Source organism: Borostomias antarcticus (assembly GCF_949987555.1).
Source record: "Borostomias antarcticus genome assembly, chromosome: 6".
Classification (NCBI taxonomy): domain Eukaryota; kingdom Metazoa; phylum Chordata; class Actinopteri; order Stomiiformes; family Stomiidae; genus Borostomias; species Borostomias antarcticus.
The window spans coordinates 31,677,625-31,704,616 of NC_140239.1; the positions used below are offsets into that span (position 1 = coordinate 31,677,625).

A 26,992-nucleotide genomic window follows, 5' to 3' on the forward strand; every position below is an offset into this window, starting at 1 on the left:
ACCTCATGCTCATATCAACCACATGAAAGAGAGACCACATGCTCATATCAACCACATGAGAGAGAGACCACATGCTCATATCAACCACATGAAAGAGAGACCACATGCTCATATCAACCACATGAGAGAGACCACATGCTCATATCAACCACATGAAAGAGAGACCACATGCTCATATCAACCACATGAAACTCAAAGCAATCACACTTTTATTAGGTCAGTAACTGCAATCTGATGACTGAAAATGTGAATGTAATCCCTTACATTACAGGTTGCTGGAGAATGTAATCTGATGACAGTAATCCGTTGCTTTGTAATCAGTTACTCCCAACGCTGGTCTTAACTAAATCGCAAATGTTGGGAATCACTGAGATCCCATCTGTGGTCCAACTCACTACTTACTGTCCTACTGAGGCCACCGTAGGCTGATGTCATTTAATGACATGCGGTCTCACCTCACTGGGCTGAACCTCCGCTCTTTCAGGATGAGTTTCAGGACGAGCTTCTGGATGAGCAAGGGTTGCGGTAATGTGATAAACGCTGGGTGACTAGTTTAAGGAGATCAAATCATATTTAGACCGGTATGGTCCTTAAAAAGACAGTTAGCGGTCAGAACAGAACAGTCAGTTAGTGGTCAGAACAGAGTGTCTTTAGCCTGCTTACATGACTCAATCACACAGCACAACACATTCTGATGACTTGCACTGAATGGATCAGTCAGGGTTGCGTAATCCTGACTTTTTTTTTGTTTCAGATTGATTTTGCTAGGCTACTATCAGCTATCAGCTACACATACTGTCCAAGCCTAAACAACGATGGAAGCAGCCCACACAACGCTCAGCTAAACGGCAGGCCACTCTTGTACTCTACAAAGTAGCAGGAGGAAAAAGTAGGTCATGTGGCCACCGAGAGGTGACGTGACTGCTTGCCTCCACACACGCAACTTCTACCAGCATAGAGATCTACCAGCATAGAGATCTAGTAAGTATCGGAATCAATAAGCAATATCGGTATGGATAAAATGCTAATGATAGCCATCCCTACTAAGGAGACTTGCTGTATATTCCCTGTGAGGAATGTGGGTGTGACCCTGGACGACCAACTGTCATTCTCCACACGCATCACATCCGTCACACGCTCCTGCACATTCCTGCTTTACAACATCAGGAGGATTCGCCCTTTCCTCACTGACGAAAGGGCACAGGTGCTCATCCCGGCCCTGGTCATCTCCCGCCTGGACTACTCCCTCCTCGCTGGGGCCCCGGCGTCAGCCATTAAACCCGACACAGAGTGGAGAAGGCCAGCTCTGCCCGCCTGTATCTCTGTGTTCTCAAACCATTAAAGGCACTTAACAGAGTGAGGGCTTAGTGTGTGATTGTGTGTGTGTGTGTGTGTGTGTGTGTGTGTTTGTGTGTGTGTGTGCGTGTGTACGTCCGTGCGTGTGTGTGTGTGTGTGTGTGCGTCCGTGTCTTTCAGGGCGGGGGGGGGGGGGGGGCAGGGTGTGTGTGTGTGTGCGTGTGTGTGTGTGTGTGTGCATGCGTGTCTTTCAGGGCGGGGGGGGGGGGGGGCAGGGTGTGTGTGTGTGTGTGCATGCGTGTCTTTCAGGGCGGGGGGGGGGGGGGGGCAGGGTGTGTGTGTGTGTGTGCATGCGTGTGTTTCAGGGCGGGGGGGGCGCGGGGGGCAGGGTGTGTGTGTGTGTGTGCATGCGTGTCTTTCAGGGCGGGGGGGGGGCGCGGGGGGCAGGGTGTGTGTGTGTGTGTGCATGCGTGTGTTTCAGGGCGGGGGGGGCGCGGGGGGCAGGGTGTGTGTGCGTGTGTGTGTGTGTGTGTTTCAGGACGGGGGGGGTGGGGGGGGCCCACATATCTCTCAACATTTGGAAGTGATTTTCGGCAGGTCTGGGAACATGTCCACTAAGCTGAGCTCCAAGACAAACAGAACCGCTTGGCTGGCAGTGTTTGAACGACCCGCTCATTCACCCAGCTCTCAGCCCCACAAACGGACCTCTGGCCCGGGGTAATTTGATGGAGGCCTCAGCCTGTTACCACAAACGGGGCCCTAACTGTGGGAGCCAATTACAACGGGAGACCTGGGACTTCATCCATATGGCTGAGTGACTGTGGGAAAGGCAGCGCAGGGTGACGAGACACCGAGCAGACAGAATGTAAATAGGTCAGTGACGAGCCAACATGGGTCTGCTTGTGTGAAATGTGTCTACTGTCATTATATCCCTCTGCAGGAGGAGAGCCTCGGATCAGACCGTGGTCAAACACATGCTGCTAGGAATCTGAATGACATACATGGTTTAGTCCTATGTCTTAAGACTACGCTGAACATAATGTGTGATGAATAGAATTTTTAAAAGCCCATTTTAAACCCAAATGGAAATGCTGAACATCTCAGCAAATGAAATGTCTGCATTGACAAACCCACAACATGTAAGATGTTTAAAATTCATTAGAAGATCAAAAAGACTCGGCTCAATTTCTCATGAAACACACACCTTGTGTTGACACTAACAAAAGAACTAGATGAAGCTCATTGACCATTCCTCTCACATCCACTCACTGGCTGGGGTGTCATTATGTTGTGTTTTGCCCCCTGTATAAGAAAAGTAAACAACTTCCAGAAAGGAAACCCCATGAGCAACGTGAAGGGGGAGTGACCCCGGCCAGACAGGCTACACTGCTCTGCTCTGTCATTGGTCAACTCACAACCTGCACCAATTTAAAACCCGCCACCAGCCTCCCCCCTCCTATCACATCACCACAGCCCCAAAAGAGAGATAGGGAGGGAGAGAGAGTGTGTGAGCCAGAGATAGAGACAGACAGAGAGAGAGTGGGAGAGAGAGAGAGAGAGAGAGAGAGAGAGAGAGAGAGAGAGAGAGAGAGAAAGCGAGAGAGAGAGTGTGTCAGTACTCAGAATGCCTGCATACGCCACCAACATGAGACTGAAGTTCCCCATCTTGGCGCTGACTCTGGAAATTATCACCATCATCCTGTTTGGTGTGTTTGTGTCTTACGACGATGACAAGGCCGACGGACACGGCCCAAACGGCACCTCCACGGAGAAGGTGCCACCCATGACCCTCTACCCCAGTAAGTAGACCTCTTCCGTGGGCTCCTCGCTTGGGGCCGGGGGGCTGGATGATGTTTGTCTGTCAGCTGAGACTCAGAGCTCCACTCTGTCTCTCTCACACTGAGGAGGTCCAGTCAGTGTTCAGTCCTACTGAGGAGGTCCAGTCAGTGTTCAGTCAGTGTTCAGTCACGCTGAGGAGGTCCAGTCTGTGTTCAGTCATTCTGAGGAGGTTCAGTCAGTGTTCAGTCAAACTGAGGAGGTCCAGTCAGTGTTCAGTCCTACTGAGGAGGTCCAGTCAGTGTTCAGTCAGTGTTCAGTCCTACTGAGGAGGTCCAGTCAGTGTTCAGTCCTACTGAGGAGGTTCAGTCAGTGTTCAGTCAGTGTTCAGTCATACTGAGGAGGTTCAGTCAGTGTTCAGTCAGTGTTCAGTCCTACTGAGGAGGTTCAGTCAGTGTTCAGTCCTACTGAGGAGGTTCAGTCAGTGTTCAGTCACGCTGAGGAGGTTCAGTCAGTGTTCAGTCAGTGTTCAGTCCTACTGAGGAGGTTCAGTCAGTGTTCAGTCCTACTGAGGAGGTCCAGTCAGTGTTCAGTCCTACTGAGGAGGTCCAGTCAGTGTTCAGTCAGTGTTCAGTCACGCTGAGGAGGTTCAGTCAGTGTTCAGTCAGTGTTCAGTCACACTGAGGAGGTCCAGTCAATGTTCAGTCAGTGTTCAGTCACGCTGAGGAGGTTCAGTCTCTGCACTTGTTCTGTATGGAGGGGGCAAAGACACCTGCTGCTCCAATGGATACTGTGTGAAGTACAAAACCTTCAACATGCAAATTATGCATTTGTTGAAGTGCCATAAATCTATTTTTGCTTCATTTGACACATCAAGATTTAGGTTTTGACGGTTAAAGTTGAGGTACTAGTTTGTTATTTAAAAAATTGTTGTATCTGTCTCTTAATACCCACAGAATAAATACTAGCTGAGTTACAGAATAAATACTAGCTGAGTTACAGTATAAATACTAGCTGAGTTACAGAATAAATACTAGCTGAGTTACAGTATGGGCGTGTGTGTGTAAGTGGGCGGGGTGGTGTAACCATGGAGATGAGCGTAGCGCAGAACAGAGGATATCACACTAATATAGATGGTCGTCAGAGGAGTAGCATAACGAACTTCGTACAGTAATTACCTTTGGGCACTCTTCCAAAAAAAGAGTCTATTTCAAGATCTCTCATTCTGCATTTTCTAACAAAACACATATCAACTAGATAAGGCAATTAAAGTAAATTAGCTTTAAGTAAAGGAAGTTAGAGTATTCTACTTTTACAACGATGTCTGTTGCCCTATATATTAATCAAGTATGCTTAATTGACCCCCAAGATTTCAACTTTCCTTAATTGGCTTCTATATTATGAAGGACCATGAGCTTGACAAGTCCTTTAATGCCCAATAACTATTGCATGCATTTATGCATAGACAGTTTCCACACTCCTTGTTAAAAAATGGGGTAAGAAGAAAACTGTTTTTGTGCTGTAATGTGCACTATGGTTTTGGGTATATGGTACATTCCAGATGGGTATATGGTACATTCCAGATGGGTATATGGTACATTCCAGATGGGTATATGGTACATTCCAGACGAGTATATTTAGAAGTTCAAAGCAAAGGAAGAATGTGCTTCTGAAAGAAAATGCTCTGGCGTGGTCTGTCATCAAGGGACAATCAAATCAGTGTTGAGAAAATGTAATTGAGATGAATCGAATGAAGGGCATCTTTTAAATAATGCTCATTTCTCCCAGAAGGGATTGTATCATAGTTGAAAGACCCAGGATCCTCGGGGAGTGAAATTGACTTTCTGAGGAAACTTAATACAAACTGTTTAAGCAGCTGCAATTTTGGTAGTTTGAATAAACATAACCCTCTAGAATTTGTGCACATGTTGATAGTTAATGAAGGCTTGTGGACGTAGCTGCATCCCGACCAGTACTGCTCTGCTCTGCCTGGGTTAATGCAGTAGTTTTGGTACTGGGCCCTGGTGAGATAGGGGGGGGTTAATGCAGAAGTTTTGGTACTGAGCCCTGGTGAGAGAGGGGGGGGTTAATGCAGTAGTTTTGGTACTGGGCCCTGGTGAGAGAGGGGGGGGGTTAATGCAGTAGTTTTGGTACTGAGCCCTGGTGAGAGAGGGGGGGGTTAATGCAGTAGTTTTGGTACTGGGCCCTGGTGAGAGAGAGGGGGGTTAATGCAGAAGTTTTGGTACTGGGCCCTGGTGAGAGAGGGGGGGGTTAATGCAGTAGTTTTGGTACTGGGCCCTGGTGAGAGAAGGGGGGGTTAATGCAGTAGTTTTGGTACTGGGGGGTGAACGCTGACCTGTTGGGGGATTCCCTCCCCCTGGCTCATTCAAAGCCAAAGAGGATTACCTGATATTATTCAATATTTGGGCAAAGTGCCCACGAGAGGGCCAACGTTCCAGTGAGCCTCCAGCCGTCCAATGAAAATCCTCTCCTGCCCCACTGCCCCCCACCCTGGTGGCCCCCGCTGGTGTGACAGGATGTCCCTCAGGGGTCGTTCATTACGCTCGCTCGTTAGGACGGTCTCGTTAGGACGGTCTCGTTAGGACAGTCTCGTTAGGAAGGGCTCGTTAGGACGGGCTCGTTAGGACGGTCAGGCGGACGCAGCAACTCAACGGCAGCCAGAGAACATTTCAAGAGATGAACTTCACATTGTGTGATTACGCACAGAACCACTGCTAATATTATTCTCATCTGGGTGTCACAGTGCAGTTGCCCAAAATACTGGCTCCTAAAATGTTTTGCCATTACTGTATGTTATTATGTAATTAATTGTCTGTGTTTTATTTGTATACCGCCCTTAAAATTTAAATATACAAATATTTCTGAAAAAAACTAAACAAGCATATCTGTTTAAATAACGATTTTCCCTTTTGAAAAAGTTCTGTTGATTTGCGGTTTGCATTTCCCAGCTCCCACCCTATTCAATCAGGAAGGAGAAGAGGGAGGAGTCGTATGTCTGTTAACAGCGGGGTTACCGTAGCAACGGGATCGCACTGCATCCTATCACCTCCCAGAGGCGTTGCGCAACTACAGTACATCTGATCTGAGACCAGATACATGACTGAGTCTCATAATGACAGAATACAGTACATCTGATCTGAGACCAGATACATGACTGAGTCTCATAATGACAGAATACAGTACATCTGATCTGAGACCAGATACATGACTGAGTCTCATAATGACAGAGGAATCATGGAGGTGTAACCTGAGGGGATCTCTTGGAGTCCTCCTTCCTGTTTAGCCTGTTCCAGTGAACCCAGCTCTGGTTTAGGGAGCGCTTCAAAGCTAAATACACTTTTCTGAAACTGACCCATGGCTATAGTCCAATATGGCTTGGTACTAGGGCTGCACAATTAATCGTGAATTAATCGAAATCGCGATTATGACCTCCGCAATTAACTAATCGCAGAAGGCCGCAATTAATGTGATTAATGATTTTGCTTTGAATTGAGTGTGCTAGGACTACACGGACGAATCACAGGCGCTTATGCTGTCTGACCAATCACATGCGTTCCTGCTGAGTGGTTACGAAAAAGATGATGTCGCTCAAGCCCAGCAGGTCATATGCAAACTGTGCAGAGCTAAAGCTATTACTTTGAAATATTAATCGCAATTATTAATCGCAATTACCATTTTGAAGCAAATAATCGCAATTATTATCTTTTGTCATAATCGTGCAGCCCTACTTGGTAGATAGGCCACTATGCCTCCACACTACGCCTCAGTGTGAGTGGGTCCTCCGGTCCTGAGTGGTTCCACCTGGGGAAATGAGCAGCACCGTTTGTTTTGCTCAGTGAATGGGCCGCACCTTGATGCACTTTCCAGATGGCAGCCCCATCACACTGAGGTGAACGGCTTATGGGAATTGTGAATCTGACCTTTTGTGATGGAAAGGGTAGGTAGGATGGGAGTGGAGCCTGGTCCAGACATCCTGACCCAGTCGATCCTCACGCCCGTCCTGTTTAGGACCAGAAGCCCTGATTCTGATCTGCAGTAGAGATACCATGATAGATCTCACATCCTGTTCATAAACTGAAGGACACAGAACACTATTAGGCTGTATTCCAAAACGTACGGCTTCACTTCAAAGTGAACATAATCAGGCCACGCCCACCAGCGCCAAATTGACGGGCATTCCAATCCAAAGTAAGGGTTGTTTTTGAAGTTAACAGTAAGCAATGGTCACTTCCACAATTGTTTGTGACGTCAAACGACGAACAACAGGAAGTTGACTGCATTTTTTCTAAATCGCACCTGTTTGTAAATCTGCTGTATGCTGTAACAAAGCAAAGCCACTGCGCAAGGCTTTCCAAGATGGCCGCCCATTCATTCCAATGTCAATCACACAGGGTAGGCAGTCAGAACAGGTACCTACAGTGGTGTCAACGTTACCCTGGCATCTGCCTCGTTGACAAACGTGAAAAATAATGTCAGAGGGCGTTCCAAATAAGCGTTATTTGAAACCGTAACTCCCTACGGCCCCTCGGAGTTGAACTATAAGGGATGTGATTTCATGGTGTAGGGATGAGGCCTAACTCTTTTGAATACTGCACTCTGCTCCGAACAACAACAAAAACTCATCCGTAACTAATGGGGAGGAATGTGTTAAGGTTGTTCTGACAGGACCCTAACAGCTTAAGAGTTATTAAGATCATGTGACGTGAATAGCTCAGTGTGAGGCCGTTTCTCAGTATTCTATTCGCGGCTTAATTGAATTGCAGTTCACTCAAGACGCGTAGTGATTTACAATGATCCGCTCATGGGAGCTAACCGAGAGCAGTTCGGTGGCTGGTTAAAGATCAAAGGGCCGTTCACACACACTGATATGGTTTTTGGTGGTTTTCTTGACCCCTGGCACGGATGACACTGCACTACGAAGTTATAATAATCGTGACATAGCGGATTATACCTACTGTACGAGAACAAACAGTTTTGTTGTCTTTGATGAGCAGACTAAAATAGAGGCTCTACTGATAAATGTAAGCATGTTGTTATCATGAGTTTAGTCAGAATGGCGGCGCGTAACTCTAGATCAACCTTAGAACCTCAGAACTGACCTGCCTTCTCATTGGTTCCCAGTGTTCCAGGACGTCCATGTGATGATCTTCATTGGCTTTGGCTTCCTAATGACCTTCCTGAAGAGGTATGGCTTCAGCAGCGTGGGGGTCAACATGCTCCTGGCCGCCTTCGCCCTGCAGTGGGGGTTCCTGCTTCAGGGGCTCTGGCATCTGGACGCGAGCGGCAAGATCAAGGTGACGGTGTTGAGGTAAACCCCACGCCCACCATGGTCCCACACGCTGCCGTTCAGGGAACACCACTTCCTCACCATTATCATTCATATCATGCGTCCGTCGATACAAAGAGGGTTTCAGTTACACGTTAATGTTCATCTACAGTATTCTGTCCCTTCCTTTCTCTCACTCTCCCCTTTTTACTTCGTTTTTGTGTCCCTCACCCAAAAAAGGATGATCAACGCAGACTTCAGCACCGCCACGGTTCTGATCTCTTTCGGGGCGGTCTTGGGTAAGACCAGTCCGGTCCAGCTCCTCATCATGACCATCATGGAGATCACCATCTTCTCCATCAATGAGCACCTGGTGGCTGAAATCTTTGAGGTTAGCGCACTACATACACATGGATGAAGGCGGGGTGTTCTGAAAAGTTGGCCTACCATTTTATTGTGATTATCCGCATCCTGTCTGGTAGGAAATGTGAAGACATTTCGACATTTCCTACTTGATAGGATGTGCTACCTATAAATAATGGGTTGTAAGACATTCTGATAGACATTTCCTACCTGACAGGATGCGCTAACCATGAATTAAACATAATATAACGGGTGGTAGGTCACCCTGAGAAGGTAGGCCAACTTTTCAGAACACCAGCAACAGGAAACTAGGCTACGTCTCTCTCGTCTTTTTCACAAGAATAAGATGCACTGGGGTGTGATAGCCTACTGAAGGGATAAACAGTCAGTTACAGTCTTAGGCGTCCTTTTTTGTCCAGTATCTATGCCTATATCTGAACATAACTGAGACTAAAATGTGATTTCTGTCACTCCCACAGGCCAATGATGTTGGAGCCTCCATGATTATCCACGCCTTTGGCGCCTATTTTGGCCTGGCGGTGGCCCGCGTGCTCTACCGTCCCGCCCTGAGAGACGGTCACGAGAACGACGGCTCTGTGTACCACTCGGACATGTTCGCCATGATCGGTGAGAGCCGTTTGTTTACCGGTCAACACGGTCGTTACCGATGTAGTCATTAACGAGTGCTTAATCTATGGCACGGCACACGCCTTCTTCATGTACCTAGCCTATGTCCGCACACTCACACTGAACATTTCACCACATCTCACAGAAGAAAGAAGGACATCTGAAATTCAAGTGCTTCAGTAGAATCTTACACCAGTGTCTTGCGCCACCGTGTGGACCTAAGCAGTATTGATTTCATTACACGTTATAATGCCTGAATGACATTTTTTATTAGACTTTTATTTAACAAGGTAAGAATCTCTTTTTTAAAAGCGACATGGCCAAGAGGCAGCAAACAACAATACAAAAGGTTAGAATACAAATAGCATACATACAATAAATAAAATAAGCTCAAGTTAGAGGTATAACAACTGATTTAAAAGCAGTGACAAACCCCAATGCTTTCAAGTTTCAAGATGTACAACATCTCTACCATCACGGTTACAAAACATACTCACATAGTTTCTGTGGGAATTTAAGTAACAAACATCCTCTATTAACAAATTATTAAAACCCCTCTTTTCCAGGAACGATTTTCCTTTGGATGTTCTGGCCTAGTTTCAACTCTGCCATCGCTGACGCTGGCCTGCCTCAGCTCACGGCTGTGGTCAACACCTATTTCTCTCTGGCCGCTTGCGTGCTGTCGGCCTACGCCATCTCCAGCCTGGTGGAGCACAAAGGAAAGCTGGACATGGTGAGACGCAGCTCTTCATCTCTTCATTGGGGCGGCTGTAGCTCAGTTGGTAGAGCGGGTCGTTCAATGATCGAAGGGTCAGTGGTTCGAATCCCAGCTCCGACTGTCCACATGTCGAAGTGTCCTTGAGCAAGACACCTAACCCCAAATTGCTCCCAATGAGCAGGTTAGCACCTTGCATGGCAGCTACTGTGAATGAGAGGCCATTGTAAAGCGCTTTGAGTGCCGCTAAGGTGGAAAAGCACTAGTGCAGTCCATTTACCATTTCATCTGACTGGAGATGGCTAGAAGGACAACAGTAGTTGATACTGTATGGCCATTGGCCACATCTTACCCTTTTGTCTTATGGAAAAGACATTGTTTCCTATCCGTGTATGAAACGTGTGCTACGAATAAAGTTTAACCTGACTTGATTTGATATTTCAGACCGGTGAGCTCACTCACTGTACTGTATCTGTGTGTGTATCGTAGGTCCACATTCAGAACGCTACTCTGGCCGGAGGAGTTGCAGTCGGAACCTGTGCCGACATGAACATCGGGCCTTTTGGGGCCATGCTGATTGGGCTTGTGGCTGGCGTCGTCTCCACCCTGGGCTTCAAGTACCTCAGCGTGAGTTGATAGTCAAACCCAAGTTATTAGCTCGTCAGGCGGACTAGAACACTAGACTTAACTACACATGTTCTGTTTGATGGATTTGAAATAAGGTTTCCAGGCAGCAGCTACCCTGCTAATGAGATGTGTTTCTCTCTGTGATACAGCCCATCCTGGCGTCCAGCCTGGGTGTCCAGGACACCTGTGGCGTCCACAACCTGCACGGCATGCCTGGCATCCTGGGGGGCGTGGCCGGCATCGTGGCTGTGGCCCTGGGAAAGGCGAAGACGTAAGTCTAATCCATAATCCAATAGCATGCCTTATACCTATAAATACAGACTATGGACTGAGCATGCTTTTAGAGTGATGTTAAAGTAATGTCAGTATTTTGCTAGGCTATATATTCAGTATATTTGTTTTATAACAAATTAGTGGACAGGTACACAGGGGGAGGCTGTAGCTCAGTTGGTAGAGCGGGTCGTTCAATGATTGAAGGGTCAGTGGTTCGAATCCCAGCTCCGACTGTCCACATGTCGAAGTGTCCTTGAGCAAGACACCTAACCCCAAATTGCTCCCAATGAGCAGGTTAGCACCTTGCATGCCAGCTACCGCTATTGGTGTGTGAATGTGTGTGTGAATGGGTGAATGAGAGGCCATTGTAAAGCGCTTTGAGTGCCGCTAAGGTGGAAAAGCGCTATATAAGTGCAGTCCATTTACCATTTACAGTTTACATGACCTTCCTCCACATGAGGAGACAAGCATCAGGACTGATATCTGTTCCGTTCTGAGGTCCTCTGTCTCCTCCGTCCCTCCTCAGGGGACAGGCTAGCATGCAGGCTGCAGCCCTGGCCTCGTCTCTGGGCTTTGCTCTGGTGGGAGGAGCCATTACAGGTGGGTTGAGCAGCAAGCTAACACGCAGACTAGCCAAATATTTTATCATTGTAATTTTTGTTATGAGTATTTTATAAGCCCATGTTGGCCCTGAAGGTGCATGACACCATAACAATAAAAAACAATAATTAAAAATTACATGAAAAAATATCATTTGAACTGATGTACTTCTGTATGCTATATATTTCTACAACATACAAAGTATGTAAATTGCTTTAATCCATACAGTTGTGAACCAGTGATGGAATGATTCTTTTATTCCCACAGGTCTGATAATGAAGATCCCTTTCTTGGGGCAACCTCCAGACCAAAACTGCTTCGATGATGCCCTGTACTGGGAGGTGAGATAGACTTACAATCCATGTGAACTTTGACCCCTACTGTACAATCTTACATCCCAGGGATGTTTATCCCCAGTTGTCTGAACTGGAGATTCTCTGTCATGTGACTCTTACCAGGTGCCCGAGGAAGAGGAGGAGAATGAGGAGAGTCTGCACGGAGAGCATTCCAAGAACAAAGCAGAGGCCTAAATCTTTCACCATGTTCTGCATAGACTTTTCCCATAATCCTTTGAATTAGAGAATCCTAAACCAGAAAAAAAGATACGACAATTTGGCAAGGTGTCAGCTGCTTTCAACTTAGGCAAAAACATACAGGCGTGTACTTGACATTTTCAAGTGCTGAAGATATTAATTCAGGCTACCTTTTCCATATCTCTTCTTCAACTCAATTCAGCAGGGAAATACAATGTTGCACCGAACTGCCTTGGTGTCCATAGATGTGTATTCATTTTGTACTGAAAATTATAATTTCAGGTTATGAAGTGTAGGAGGTAATTTATGGAAATTTTAGATAGTGTATTATATCCATAAAGGTATTAGATACCATAATGATTTTCTCCTTGATAAGAAGTCATGTTTACACAAACTAACATTAGCATGATGATGATAATGATTTTGGTTGTGTTATTCTGATTTTAACAATGAAGGAGTTTTGACGTGAATGATCCCTTAATTTGCATTGATTCAACTGTTCTCGCTCAAATTGGGAAGAAAGACGAACAATGCATTAAGGGATTTTTTTTTTTACACTGAATTTGATGACCAATTCTGTATCAGTTCTGAGCCACTATACAAATAGCACAATTCAGTCACATCAATAAGCTTATACATCATCTTTTATGTGCCTTTCACAATATAACATAAATGTTTTTCTCATAAATTAGGCTTGAGCTAGTGTATTGTATATTTTCTTCAAATATTATTTTATGATCATGCCAACCAACTGACAAGGGTCTGTGCTGAGTCTCATTTCCTGAAGAGTCAAACTCATTTAGTCTGTAGACTACATGTCTAGTCTTGGTGAGACAGTCTTAGTATTACGTGGATCTGAGGGCTAGTATAGACTATAGACCCCGCGTGGCTCTGAGGGCTAGTATAGACCAGGCGTGGATCTGAGGGCTAGTATAGACCAGGCGTGGATCTGAGGGCTAGTATAGACTATAGACCCTGCGTGGATCTGAGGGCTAGTATAGACTATAGACCCTGCGTGGATCTGAGGGCGTGGATCTGAGGGCTAGTATAGACTATAGACCCTGCGTGGATCTGAGGGCTAGTATAGACTATAGACCCCGCGTGGATCTGAGGGCTAGTATAGACTATAGACCCCGCGTGGCTCTGAGGGCTAGTATAGACTATAGACGCCGCGTAATTATGCTACTCTTAAATGTGAATCCCAAAGTCACTCCGTTTCTAAAGCTCAGATGTATTCATGATGTATATGAGATGAAGCATGACTTTCACATCTTTTGTTGCATTCATGGAATGAGAATAATGGCCGTTAGTCAGCAAGTCACTGAGAGATTAGAGACTTTCTTTTTTCATGTTTTATCTTTTTTCACGTGTTGTGTAATCTTTTGTGTACAGTTTGTGTAGAGTAGTTTATAAATAAATGGATATAGTCAGTTCCTCTTATTCCCTGTGCCTTAAAGAACTAACAATTCATATTGAGGGTGAAGCAGAAATGTATTTGTGTCCAGGGGATGCAAGCTATTTCCTAAGAGAGAATTTTCATTTCTCCTGCCAGAATGTGTGGTCTTTAACCAAGTCTTTGACCAAGGTTTCTGACTCCTTCACAATGACCACATGTTTCTGACTCCTCCACAGTGACCATATGGGCTCCTTTTAATCTGACCGTTTGGGTCGGGGGTTTAACAGTACAAAGGAAGGGTGGTTGAATGAGTGATCGGTGTGAGAGTGACACCAGCAGCACCTCTCTCTCAGCATGATACTGCGGAATACAGTAGGAGAGGATGGGGTCAGAGGTTAACATCTACTCCACTGGAGGGGGGGGGGTAATATCTACCAGCCTTCTCTCTCTATCTTCAAACTGTTCAATGTTTGTTAAGCGAGATGTACTTCCATTGAATTAATGAATGTTTAGGGGTGTAGAATTTGAATTTGTTGGAAGGATAGCCCCTTGAGATGCAACATCTCATTTACGAGGGGGTCGTAAAATATCTAAGTGTATCTAAGTGATCTTATAAAGACAGAGTGTTATGTTCAAATTGTGCTTTTTTTAGGGAGCTTTTCACAGACTCTGTGTCTTGCTTGGAAAACTTTCCTCCATTTTGTAAAATTAAACAAACTCTTATGCAACTGAGAGACAAGGCGACCTCTTTCTTTGGTTTATGAATATTTCCACAACATTGATCAGATCATAGTCAGAGGGTAGGACTAGAGGGTAGGACTAGAGGGTAGGACTAGGATGGATCATAGTCAGAGGGTAGGACTAGAGGGTAGGACTAGGATGGATCATAGTCAGAGGGTAGGACTAGAGGGTAGGACTAGGATGGATCATAGTCAGAGGGTCGGACTAGGATGGGAAGAAACTGACAACCGATAGATGGACCAATAGTATTTCAGTCGTAATTTAGTATGTGTATTTATTCGTTAGAGCTTTGAACACCAGCAGCATTGACTAAAGATTTATTATCTAGCATTTTATGTTACAGAAAATGTGCATTAGTGTCTTTGTTAATGTATAAAACACTAATGCAGTCATTAAAACATGTTTTTATATTATATAAGTGTGACTGCTTGTTTTCCCAACACATTAACTAAACACTCAAAATAATTTTATGAGTAACAAGTGATCAGCTTCATCCACCTGGGCAGCTACAGTAGGCCCTGGTCACACAAGCGCTTTTTAAAAAACCCACTCAGCCTCCACCTTTTTTCAGTGAAAAACAATGTGCAGGACCGTGGGGGGGTGGAGGGGGGGGGTTTTGTGTACATTGCGCCCCCTGCTGTGGTGCAGGAGGAAGGCATGCTCGCTGACCAGATCCAGGGTGTGGAGCGTCAGTTCAAGGGCGCCTGTGTTATTGTCCTAGGTGACTTCAACAGAGCTAATCTCAGCCATGAACTCCCCAAATACTGCCAGCAGACATGGAGAGGTCCTCTCATAGCCTACAGGACATGGAGAGGTCCTCTCATAGCCTACACCAGGACACAGAGAGGTCCTCTCATAGCCTACAGGACATGAAAAGGTCCTCTCATAGCCTACAGGACATGGAGAGGTCCTCTCATAGCCTACAGGACATGGAGAGGTCCTCTCATAGCCTACAGGACATGGAGAGGTCCTCTCATAGCCTACAGGACACAGAGAGGTCCTCTCATAGCCTACAGGACACAGAGAGGTCCTCTCATAGCCTACAGGACACAGAGAGGTCCTCTCATAGCCTACAGGACATGGAGGGGTCCTCTCATAGCCTACAGGACATGGAGAGGTCCTCTCATAGCCTACAGGACATAGAGAGGTCCTCTCATAGCCTACAGGACATAGAGAGGTCCTCTCATAGCCTACAGGACATGGAGAGGTCCTCTCATAGCCTACAGGACATGGAGAGGTCCTCTCATAGCCTACAGGACACAGAGAGGTCCTCTCATACCCTACAGGACATGGAGAGGTCCTCTCATAGCCTACAGGACATGGAGAGGTCCTCTCATAGCCTACAGGACATGGAGAGGTCCTCTCATAGCCTACAGGACATGAAGAGGTCCTCTCATAGCCTACAGGACATAGAGAGGTCCTCTCATAGCCTACAGGACATAGAGAGGTCCTCTCATAGCCTACACCAGGACATGAAGAGGTCCTCTCATAGCCTACAGGACATGGAGAGGTCCTCTCATAGCCTACACCAGGACACAGAGAGGTCCTCTCATAGCCTACAGGACATGGAGAGGTCCTCTCATAGCCTACACCAGGACATGAAGAGGTCCTCTCATAGCCTACAGGACATGGAGAGGGGCTCTCATAGCCTACAGGACATGGAGAGGTCCTCTCATAGCCTACAGGACACAGAGAGGTCCTCTCATAGCCTACACCAGGACACAGAGAGGTCCTCTCATAGCCTACACCAGGACATGGAGAGGTCCTCTCATAGCCTACACCAGGACATGGAGAGGTCCTCTCATAGCCTACAGGACACAGAGAGGTCCTCTCATAGCCTACACCAGGACATGGAGAGGTCCTCTCATAGCCTACAGGACATGGAGCGGTCCTCTCATAGCCTACAGGACACGGAGAGGTCCTCTCATAGCCTACACCAGGACATGGAGAGGTCCTCTCATAGCCTACAGGACACAGAGAGGTCCTCTCATAGCCTACACCAGGACATGGAGAGGTCCTCTCATAGCCTACAGGACATGGAGCGGTCCTCTCATAGCCTACACCAGGACACAGAGAGGTCCTCTCATAGCCTACAGGACATGGAGAGGTCCTCTCATAGCCTACAGGACACAGAGAGGTCCTCTCATAGCCTACAGGACATGAAGAGGTCCTCTCATAGCCTACAGGACATGGAGAGGTCCTCTCATAGCCTACAGGACATGGAGAGGTCCTCTCATAGCCTACAGGACATGGAGCGGGCCTCTCATAGCCTACAGGACATGGAGCGGGCCTCTCATAGCCTACAGGACATGGAGCGGTCCTCTCATAGCCTACAGGACACAGAGAGGTCCTCTCATAGCCTACAGGACATAGAGAGGTCCTCTCATAGCCTACACCAGGACACAGAGAGGTCCTCTCATAGCCTACAGGACATGGAGAGGTCCTCTCATAGCCTACAGGACATGAAGAGGTCCTCTCATAGCCTACACCAGGACACAGAGAGGTCCTCTCATAGCCTACACCAGGAGCTGTTGTCATGGTAGGGGTTCCAAATCCCACCTCCCCGTTTCAACTCAAGAAAGTAATTGACAGTGTAATAATACAAGATTTCCAATGGATTTGTGGAATTAATCATTTTATAGTATTGATGGTTTATGTAACATATTTGTTTCGTTCTCAATTGCTTGTTTGGAGTCTGCTTGTATATTTTGGATGATTTTATCCAATCTTATTCTGAGGAAAACCTCTTTCAATTGCACCTTTTTAATGCATGATGAATAGAATGCAAGGTGGTTTATTTGTCATACAAGATATAGGAAACAATATGCTTACTTGATACATCCTCAAGCAGTCAATTAAAACAACATTAAAACATACAGCAGAATGTGTAATTTATCATTTGTTTAATTGCATGTAACTCTTCCCAGTTAACTTTGTGTAGTCTACTTTTTTTTTCTCTGTGTTTATATTTTGCCGGAACTAGTGCATTGTGGGAAACAAAATGGCCCCTTCTCAAACAAACCATCGAGAGCTATATTATAGACAGCATCTTGTGTAAATAGCACTGTAATTATTATATGAGGGTTTTTGCTATTTCGTAACAAATGAATTACAGTCAGTAGCTAACGTCCATTCTGTGCATATTCAAGAATACAAACCTGCAACCATGGTAAGTCGCTAGCCAGCTAGCTTAGGCTAGCTAGTGCTAGTTAGCATGGCTAACACATGCTAGCTACTAACGTGACGGTAGATAACGAGTGCTATGGTTTGTCTTGTTGCTCTAAAGTATCTATCCTTAACCATAACGTTTTAATAAGCTTTAATTAGACCGGATAAGGTCCAGTATAGCTTCAGTATCGTTATTAGGTTGAGGAGCTGAGCTAGCTGGCTTTAGCATCTCTTTAGCATCTCTTTAGCATCTCTTTAGCTAGCGAGCTCGTAACGAGGGCTCCTTGTTGCTGTAGTCAGTGAGAATAGGGTCATATCAGTAAGAATAGGGTCATATCAGTGAGAATAGGGTCATATCAGGGAGAATAGGGTCATATCAGGGAGAATAGGGTCATATCAGTGAGAATAGGGTCATATCAGGGAGAATAGGGTCATATCAGTGAGAATAGGGTCATATCAGGGAGAATAGGGTCATATCAGGGAGAATAGGGTCATATCAGGGAGAATAGGGTCATATTAGGGAGAATAGGGTCATATCAGTGAGAATAGGGTCATATTAGGGAGAATAGGGTCATATCAGGGAGAATAGGGTCATATTAGGGAGAATAGGGTCATATCAGTGAGAATAGGGTCATATTAGGGAGAATAGGGTCATATCAGGGAGAATATGGTCATAATATCAGTGAGAATATGGTCATACCAGTGAGAATATGGTCATATCAGTGAGAATATGGTCATATCAGTGAGAATATGGTCATATCAGGGAGAATATGGTCATATCAGTGAGAATAGGGTCATATCAGGGAGAATATGGTCGTATCTAAGACGTTGGAACACGCCATGAGTGTAAACGCTATCCAGGGATGAGTTTGAGCATGAAAGTGAATTTATACCGATCAGCCACAACAAAAACGACCTGCCTTGTGTCACTTAAACTACCTGCCTTGTGTGACTTAAACTACCTGCCTTGTGTCACTTAAACTACCTGCCTTGTGTGACTTTAGTCCCCCTCGTGACCCGTCGAGTTTTTAAAATCACGTGGAAATAATTAGTGCTGCAGCAACTAATACTCACTCACAATAATGTAATCAATTTCAAATTGTATGTAACCAAAAACAATCATCTAATATTGTGTACTTTATGATCCCGGGGGACTTTGCACTGCTGCAGCATCAAAGACAACAAAGTAACACAATCTGATATACATTTACAGTAGATACAACATATCAGATTTAAAAAATACAGTAGATACAGGGATATACCTGAGGACACCTTCAGAGGTGGAGTCCACGCCTCGACAGAGCTGTTTGGCTGCCAGAGGGGGACTTACACAATATTCGCTACCCAGGGTTTTAATGTTGTGGCTGTATTTTGTATTCATGTTTTATTGTGTGCGTTTTGTACGCAAGGCTCCCTTGCAACATGTATATCTGCCTCAAAGCTCTTTGTTTATGTGCTTTTTCTCCATTTAACTTCATTGTTAGTCTGCAAAAGTGGAGTCCAAAATGAGACGTGAATCCAGCTCGCGAGAGGACGAAGGAAGAGGTTCTAGAAGCAGAGGTAGTCCTGACACGGGACCTTTTTATCCTCACATCTCTGAACCCGCATCACTGTGTTTTTGAGTCCCTATTTTATGTGTTGTGTTCCAGATTCCAGTAGTTAAAGTCGCACTGAAATGAAAAAAGCATTCCGTCCCATTTTGGTTCTCATAATTGGTCATAGTGTTCACCTATTCAACGATGTATGCCAAAAAAATTACTAAATGTTACTTCTGTTGTAATCTTATATCAAAGTATATAATTTCTTACTTCCTGGAAAACGGTAGGTCACGTGCAATGACGACAACAGGTACCTTAGATTTTAGGCCAATAATCTCACGACATCCACCCGTCAATCAACGCTATCCTTCTATCGAATCTGTCTAAAGTTCTTAAAACCCGTCCACTTGTCAATGTTCCAATCAAATTCCTCTAAACGCATGTCCCACCCTCATAGCTTGTTTGCGTCGGAAATACGTCAAACTACGGAAGTTAGATGATCTCAAACGTCCGTTTCAGTGCGACTTTAAACTGTTAGTTGGTAAATAACATGTGAATAGGCTGTGGTCTGCATACTGTGTTTTTGTCTCCTTCATGTTCTAGGAAAAGAAAAAAGAAAACGGAAACGCAGCCGCAGTCGATCGTCTTCGTCCTCCTCTTCCAGCTCGTCATCATCGTCTTCATCATCGTCTTCTTCCTCTTCCTCCCACTCTTCCCACAGTAGGAGCAGCTCCAGCAGCGGTGGTGAGTAGCCAGTATTTTCTCTTGTGAACTCGGTGTGTTTGAAAAAAGACCCACGAGTCAGAACGAGTCAATGTCTGTGTCATTTGTCTGCCCTGTTGGTGTCTTTGTTGTGTGTTTTAGCAGAGTCTGTCTAGTGTGTGCTATGTTTTAGTTAAGTTATGTTATTTAGTTTATGTTAGTTTTTAACTATAACCTTTTTCCATATAGCGATGGCTTATTACATCTGGCCTCAGGGACTGCAGTTGAAATGTAGCTTTTTTGCTAAGACTGACACATTTACCCCTGTGGTTGATTAATGTGTACTGTCCCTGTTCAAATAAATAAAATGAAATGAAATGAAAAGGACCAAAGATAAAGTGCATTTTGGCTAATGTCACACTCTCCCATTTAGATTCTCAAAGCAAGTCAAGAAAGCATTCGAAGAAAAGGATCAAGGAAAAACAACCCAAAAAGGTACCTCAAGTGATCATGTGTGTGTTGTGAAATGTCAAAATGGTACTACTGGGGTTGGGGCGCTTACCATGTAAAGGCTAGTCCTTTCTGCAGCGGCGTGGGTTCGAATCCGGCCCACGCCCTTTGCTGCATGTCTTCCCCTCTCTCTCTCTCTCTCTCTCTCTCTCTCTCTCTCTCTCCCACCTTTCCTGTCTGTCTATCATAATAAAGCAGAAATGCCTTAAAAATATCTTTAAAAAATGGTACTACTGCCAACTAATCATGTATCTTGGGTGGATAGCTTAAAACTACCAGTGGCAGTGAACTTCAGCAAAGGTAGAAATAATGTTTATTTAAATGTTTTGTGAAGTATCACTTTAATCTATTTGTAACCACGGTCAAACGCTCTGTTTCAACAGAAAGGGAAGAAAGAAAAGAAACATAAAAGAAAAAAGGACAAGAAAATGAAAGGAGATGAGGAAAGCTCTGGACCTGTTCAGCTCTCCCAGGTTAGAGGAATCTATGAGGAGCTTGGTTGCCTGTTTCTAGTGGTCTGACAGTGTTGCCTGATTTCTGATGTGATTGAATCCCTTCCAGTACCTGAAGGAGAAGAAGAGGAGTGGCAAGTACAGCATGATCTCAGGGAAGAAGATCAAACTGAAAATGAAGAAGTCAAAGAAGGACAAGCAGGTGATCGTCTTCATTTTTATCGAGGCAAAGTGCTCTGTGAGTGTAGTCGATGTGTGAACAGGAGTGTAATGTTTGTAATGTGTCATTTTTCATCAGAGGGACAAAAATCGTGCTGAGCTGCTTGAGTTCCTCAACTCCACGTTTTGATGCAAGTGTCGTCAGCGTTGCGCGTTCCAGGTCCTTCCAGGCGATCCTGAACGGAACTCAGGGAATGACAGCCCCTTTCATAGACAGACTCTTGGATTATCACAACAGGAAGGAGGAACAAGGCACAATGTTGCTTTGAAATGGCAGCCAATGCCACTTCTCATACTAAAGACTTTATCTAACTAAGGACTGTAGGCCTATCTCTCGTGCAAAAGCGTGCTGTCACCCCTGTGGTTTGGGCCCCTATGTATCAGCTGTCGTGTGTTTTTAATTTGTTGAAATGGAATGTTGCTATTATATCAAAGGAGGCATGAACTGTAACCAATACTGCCAGTTCGTTCCTCCATATGGTATTGCTACCCTGTGTGGCTAAGCAAATTTGAACATTTCACTATAGCAGTGATGAGATCATCTAAAGTGATGAGAAATGATTTGGCTAATATTTGGTTACCTTTACTCAAATAATTGAGTTCAAATTCTGTCTCAATATTGCATTTTGGTGATTACAATGATTGGGTATCATGGTCGTTATAGGAATGATGTACAACCCTGGATAGTATTTCTCCTGGGTTTCTTTGCATTTCTGTTATGGTTAAGTGTTTCTAAGACTTGTTTCTAAGGATGTCTGTGTTGGATAGTGATTGATTGTTATCAGAGAGTTATCAGAGAGTCATGTGAAATATGTTCAAAAGTCAAGCATCACCCCATGTCATACCAATCAACTTTATTCAAATTATATAGCATGGGCATTTTATGTTTTGAGTTTTTTATGTTGAAAACCTGATACTAAACCGTACTAGAAAATGCTTTTCTTTCTCTGCTGGCTAAAGTGCAGTTGTGATGTGAAATGTTCCACCACACAATAAAACATCCATTTCCTTTGAAAGTGATTTATTGCTGTCGTTGTAGAAACATGGAGGCTCTGCAGCTTTCAAGCAGAGACAAGTATGTTCACTGAAACCGCTGAGGCTCTGTGACCTTGGCTTCTGAATGAAGAGAGAGAATGAATGGACTATAGGATCCATACTTGAACAATAACATGCAGTCCCATGAGCAAACAAAGAATATTGAGGTAATGAGAATAGTTATTTTCTCAGAAATCCATGACATGAAAACAAACTATAGGTATGCCAGCTTCACAAAATCAGGATGTAGTGTGAGGGAGCACCTAGCTAGTACAGTACTACCTCTAGTAAAGGTAATAGTACCTCTAGTAAAGGTAATAGTACCTCTAGTAAAGGTAATAGTACCTCTAGTAAAGGTAATAGTACCTCTAGTAAAGGTAATAGTACCTCTAGTAAAGGTAATAGTACCTCTAGTAAAGGTAATAGTACCTCTAGTAACGGTAATAGTACCTCTAGTAAAGGTAATAGTACCTCTAGTAAAGGTAATAGTACCTCTAGTAAAGGTAATAGTACCTCTAGTAAAGGTAATAGTACCTCTAGTAAAGGTAGTAGTACCTCTAGTAAAGGTAATAGTACCTCTAGTAAAGGTAGTAGTACCTCTAGTAAAGGTAATAGTACCTCTAGTAAAGGTAATAGTACCTCTAGTAAAGGTAGTAGTACCTATAGTAAAGGTAATAGTACCTCTAGTAAAGGTAATAGTACCTCTAGTAAAGGTAATAGTACCTCTAGTAAAGGTAATAGCACCTCTAGTAAAGGTATTAGTACCTCTAGTAAAGGTAATAGTACCTCTAGTAAAGGTATTAGTACCTCTAGTAAAGGTAGTAGTACCTCTAGTAAAGGTAATAGTACCTCTAGTAAAGGTAATAGTACCTCTAGTAAAGGTAATAGTACCTCTAGTAAAGGTAATAGTACCTCTAGTAAAGGTAATAGTACCTCTAGTAAAGGTAGTAGTACCTCTAGTAAAGGTAGTAGTACCTCTAGTAAAGGTAATAGTACCTCTAGTAAAGGTAATAGTACCTCTAGTAAAGGTAATAGTACCTCTAGTAAAGGTAATAGTACCTCTAGTAAAGGTAATAGTACCTCTAGTAAAGGTAATAGTACCTCTAGTACAGGTAATAGTACCTCTAGTAAAGGTAATATTACCTCTAGTAAAGGTAATAGTACCTCTAGTAAAGGTAGTAGTACCTCTAGTAAAGGTAATAGTACCTGTAGTAAAGGTAATAGTACCTCTAGTAACGGTATTACTAGCTGTAGTCAGGCTGCTTCAGTGCTATGTGATAGTCCTCATGTGACATAATGTAATGTCATTTTCCGGTATCACAGAATACTCTGAAACTGAGTCAAATGTATAATGAAATGGTCTTCATGTTGATTAAAATGGACCGATGATTGTGATTACGTATTGTGGCTTTGGAGAAAGATACAGACACATCTGGAATCCCATGAACTGCAATAGATATAGAAAGCACACATACTGTAGCATTGATCACGAAATAAGATTCCTAGGTAGACGCCTCTAGTGATGGATCAAGCGCTTATTGACTGTGCTGTCTGGAAGGAGGTTGAGAGGCACGTCTGGATTTCTAGCCAACCTTGTGCAAATCCCACTGGACAGGATGTTCAGATCCACACTGCGTTCCGCACCTGATGGTTCCACATCCTCTCTGTAACCGTCAACCCGCTGTCCTGGAGAGGTCCTAGATCAGACCACTTTACCGCTGAGCCCTCTGGGTCTGAAATCGGGCATGCTCCACACCCTCTGGGCCTTCTCCGGGTCCCTCTCCACGTCCTCCGACACCGTCCTCAGCCCTCCGAACGCTCCCCCCAGGGCGGCGGGCGAGGTCAGGCCCACCGTGCTGCCGAACGGGTTGATCTGGACGCGGGACTTGAAGCTCATGAGGGAGATGCTGCTCACGGCCCGCCTGCTGGTCCACTGGCGCGCCAGGCGCTGCGCCTCCTCCTCCTCCCTCAGACGCTCCAGGGCCTCCAGCAGGACGGAGCGGAACAGGCCCGGCACCTCCTGCACCTCCGGCTCGTTCTCCAGGACCACCCGACGGAACCTGGACACCGCGGGAGACATGACACAGACCTCTCATTACTTACTGGTTTTAGATAGATTATTATTCATATTGTTTATTTTATAAAATTTTATAATTATTATTATTATTATTATTTATACTAATACTAACAATAATTATTATTATTATTGTTTTTATTGTTATTATTGTTATTATTGTTATTATTACTATTATTATTATTATTATGCATGAGGAGTTCCAACCTTGTAAATTTGATTTGAAGTGTTACTATTTTATATCAACCATAAGTATTGGTTGATAGATTTGGTTCTAATTAGATAAAAAATGAAAACATAAAAGTATGTTTCAACCATGGGGGAGGAGAAAGAGCACTAACTATACTGCCCTCCATCTTAAACCACTCCCACAACCACATGACATCACAAACGGCCCCCGAAAACCTTCGATGACAAAAGTCGGCCATGGGAGAGCTTATTCTAGCGTTTCCCCGTGTCTAGTGGACCTCAGCAGGGTTCTCCAGGTCCTTGTTCATCAGCAGGGTTCTCCAGGTCCTTGTTCATCAGCAGGGTTCTCCAGGTCCTTGTTCATCAGCAGGGTTCTCCAGGTCCTTGTTCATCAGCAGCTGGTGGATAATGGACGACCCTCAGGCTGCCTGAACAGACTGGCCCTGAGAGGCTGGTCTACCAGCTGACCTCAGACCAGCTGACCACAGCCCTCCCTCCCGACACCTCAGACCAGCTGACCACACAGCCCTCAGACCAGCTGACCACACAGCCCTCAGACCAGCTGACCACAGCCCTCAGACCAGCTGACCACAGCCCTCCCTACGCCTCAGACCAGCTGACCACAGCCCTCAGACCAGCTGACCACGGCCCTCCCTACGCCTCAGACCAGCTGACCACAGCCCTCCTTCCCGACACCTCAGACCAGCTGACCACACAGCCCTCAGACCAGCTGACCACACAGCCCTCCCTACGCCTCAGACCAGCTGACCACACAGCCCTCCCTACGCCTCAGACCAGCTGACCACACAGCCCTCAGACCAGCTGACCACGGCCCTCAGACCAGCTGACAACGGCCCTCAGACCAGCTGACCACAGCCCTCAGACCAGCTGACCACGGCCCTCCCTACGCCTCAGACCAGCTGACCACAGCCCTCCCTACGCCTCAGACCAGCTGACCACACAGCCCTCAGACCAGCTGACCAAACAGCCCTCAGACCAGCTGACCACGGCCCTCCCTACGCCTCAGACCAGCTGACCACACAGCCCTCAGACCAGCTGACCACACAGCCCTCAGACCAGCTGACCACAGCTCTCAGACCAGCTGACCACGGCCCTCAGACCAGCTGACCACAGCCCTCAGACCAGCTGACCACAGCCCTCAGACCAGCTGACCACGGCCCTCCCTACGCCCCAGTCCTCTGGACCTCGTGAGCTGATGAGGCCCATGTGGCTCCTGCTCCTCCTGCTCTAGCAGAGTTCTGGGAGGGAGTCAGGGTAGTGGTGGTGTGACTCCTGCTCCTCCTGCTCCTCCTGCTCCTCCTGCTCCTCCTACTCCTCCTGCTCCTCCTGCTCCTCCTGCTCCTCCTACTCCTCCTGCTCCTCCTGCTCCTCCTGCTCCTCCTGCACTAGCAGAGTTCTGGGAGGGAGTGCTCCTCCTGCTCCTCCTGCACTAGCAGAGTTCTGGGAGGGAGTCAGGGTAGTGGTGGTGTGACTCCTGCTCCTCCTGCTCCTCCTGCTCTAGCAGAGTTCTGGGAGGGAGTCAGGGTAGTGGTGGTGTGACTCCTGCTCCTCCTGCTCCTCCTGCTCTAGCAGAGTTCTGGGAGGGAGTGTGGGTAGTGGTGGTGTGACTCCTGCTCCTCCTGCTCCTCCTGCTCCTCCTGCTCCTCCTGCTCCTCCTGCTCTAGCAGAGTTCTGGAGGGAGTGTGGGTAGTGGTCCTCTCTCATTCTGACTCTTCTTTGGGGGGTTTCCAAACCAATGCCCATAAATTCACCCTGATTGTGGGTCTGTATTTTTTTGTACCCATTAATGTGATATGATTTTCGATGAATGGAAACGGAAGCATTGTTAAAACACTCATACTTGTTAAAGATTTCCTTTCTTGACAAATACTATTTTTAATTATCAACATTCAAAAGTAATGATCCTTGTCAGCTTTGGGGCGTTGATTGGGAAGCTTCCTTTCAGAGGCACAATTCACAGATCCCTTTTAAGCGTTTAATGGTGTTGATTGAAAATCACACTCAAGTGCCTAATATCATCCCATGGGTTTGATTTCAGCTTTAGAACCGTTGAACCTTGAAGTCACACATCAATATTATCCCTCACGCTCCACATCACCTGTCGATTGGCACCGAAATACTTGACAACCAATCAAAACCAATCATCACCTTTCAGAATCTGGACTTAAACCAACAATCGCAGTGAAATCCCTACGTAGTGACCTAAGAGCGTTGCTTTGGGGGTCAGGAGGATGCATCACATGATCGCAAGAGAGGCCGAAGCTAGCTGGGCGACTAAGTAGGGGAAGTTCAAAATGGATGAATCGTCGCGGGGTACCTGAAGATGACGGCCCCGCAGTAGGAGGGGTGCACCTTGGAGCAGAGGTCCTCCAGGCCCAGCCTCTCTCCGGGGGAGACGTCGAAGGCGCAGCGGGGCGTGGTGACCAGCCAGCTGTAGTCCACGCCGGTCTGCAGGCGGCGGTACTCGTTGTCTCTCTCTCTCTGCTGACGCTCCGCCTCCTTCAGCTGCCAGCTGAGCTCCAGCATCAGCGTGTCGGTCACCACGTCGGCCGGGTCCCGGCGGGGACTCCGGTAGTGAGGCTCGCTCCAGCTGAACCACGAGGCCATGGCCCTGTCCCCCTCACCGCCTGGGCTGGGGACAACAAGGGAGCAGGACGCTGGAGAAAAGACTACTACAACAATCCTCCCACCTAAGCACTTCTTGTATTGTATTGCACTGTACTTTAGATTGCTATTCTTGCACTTTGCCTTCAGCACTAGATTATGCTCTTAGTCACTTGTTTTAGAGAGAAGATGCACTTGTGAGTTCTGGCCATAGTAGAACATCGGCTTTTCCTACGTTAAATGCAT

The 26,992-nt window shown here is 45.8% G+C and overlaps 3 protein-coding genes across 3 annotated transcripts; 2 read left to right on the forward strand and 1 right to left on the reverse strand.

Moving 5' to 3' along the window:
- Window positions 1–2,920: 2,920 nt before the first annotated feature.
- Window positions 2,921–12,216, forward strand: rhag (Rh associated glycoprotein; the record flags this gene model as incomplete). Its single annotated transcript, XM_084440315.1, has 10 exons — window positions 2,921–3,095; window positions 8,215–8,401; window positions 8,600–8,750; window positions 9,202–9,349; window positions 9,916–10,082; window positions 10,554–10,691; window positions 10,841–10,962; window positions 11,491–11,564; window positions 11,832–11,905; window positions 12,023–12,216. The coding sequence occupies 10 exons, from the start codon at window positions 2,921–2,923 to the stop codon at window positions 12,092–12,094; spliced, it is 1,308 nt and encodes a 435-aa protein (XP_084296441.1). The 3' UTR covers window positions 12,095–12,216.
- Window positions 12,217–17,235: 5,019 nt separating this feature from the next.
- LOC311310476 (uncharacterized protein) lies at window positions 17,236–21,816 on the forward strand. The gene is made up of 7 exons (XM_084439988.1): window positions 17,236–17,403; window positions 18,887–18,962; window positions 19,544–19,684; window positions 20,076–20,137; window positions 20,536–20,625; window positions 20,714–20,806; window positions 20,903–21,816. Exons 1-7 carry the CDS (start codon window positions 17,401–17,403, stop codon window positions 20,951–20,953), a joined length of 516 nt encoding a protein of 171 aa, XP_084296114.1. The 5' UTR covers window positions 17,236–17,400; the 3' UTR covers window positions 20,954–21,816.
- Window positions 21,817–23,560: 1,744 nt separating this feature from the next.
- Window positions 23,561–26,749, reverse strand: rd3 (retinal degeneration 3, GUCY2D regulator; the record flags this gene model as incomplete). Its single annotated transcript, XM_084440221.1, has 2 exons — window positions 23,561–23,918; window positions 26,460–26,749. 2 exons carry the CDS (start codon window positions 26,747–26,749, stop codon window positions 23,561–23,563), a joined length of 648 nt encoding a protein of 215 aa, XP_084296347.1.
- Between the last annotated feature and the right edge of the window lie 243 nt (window positions 26,750–26,992).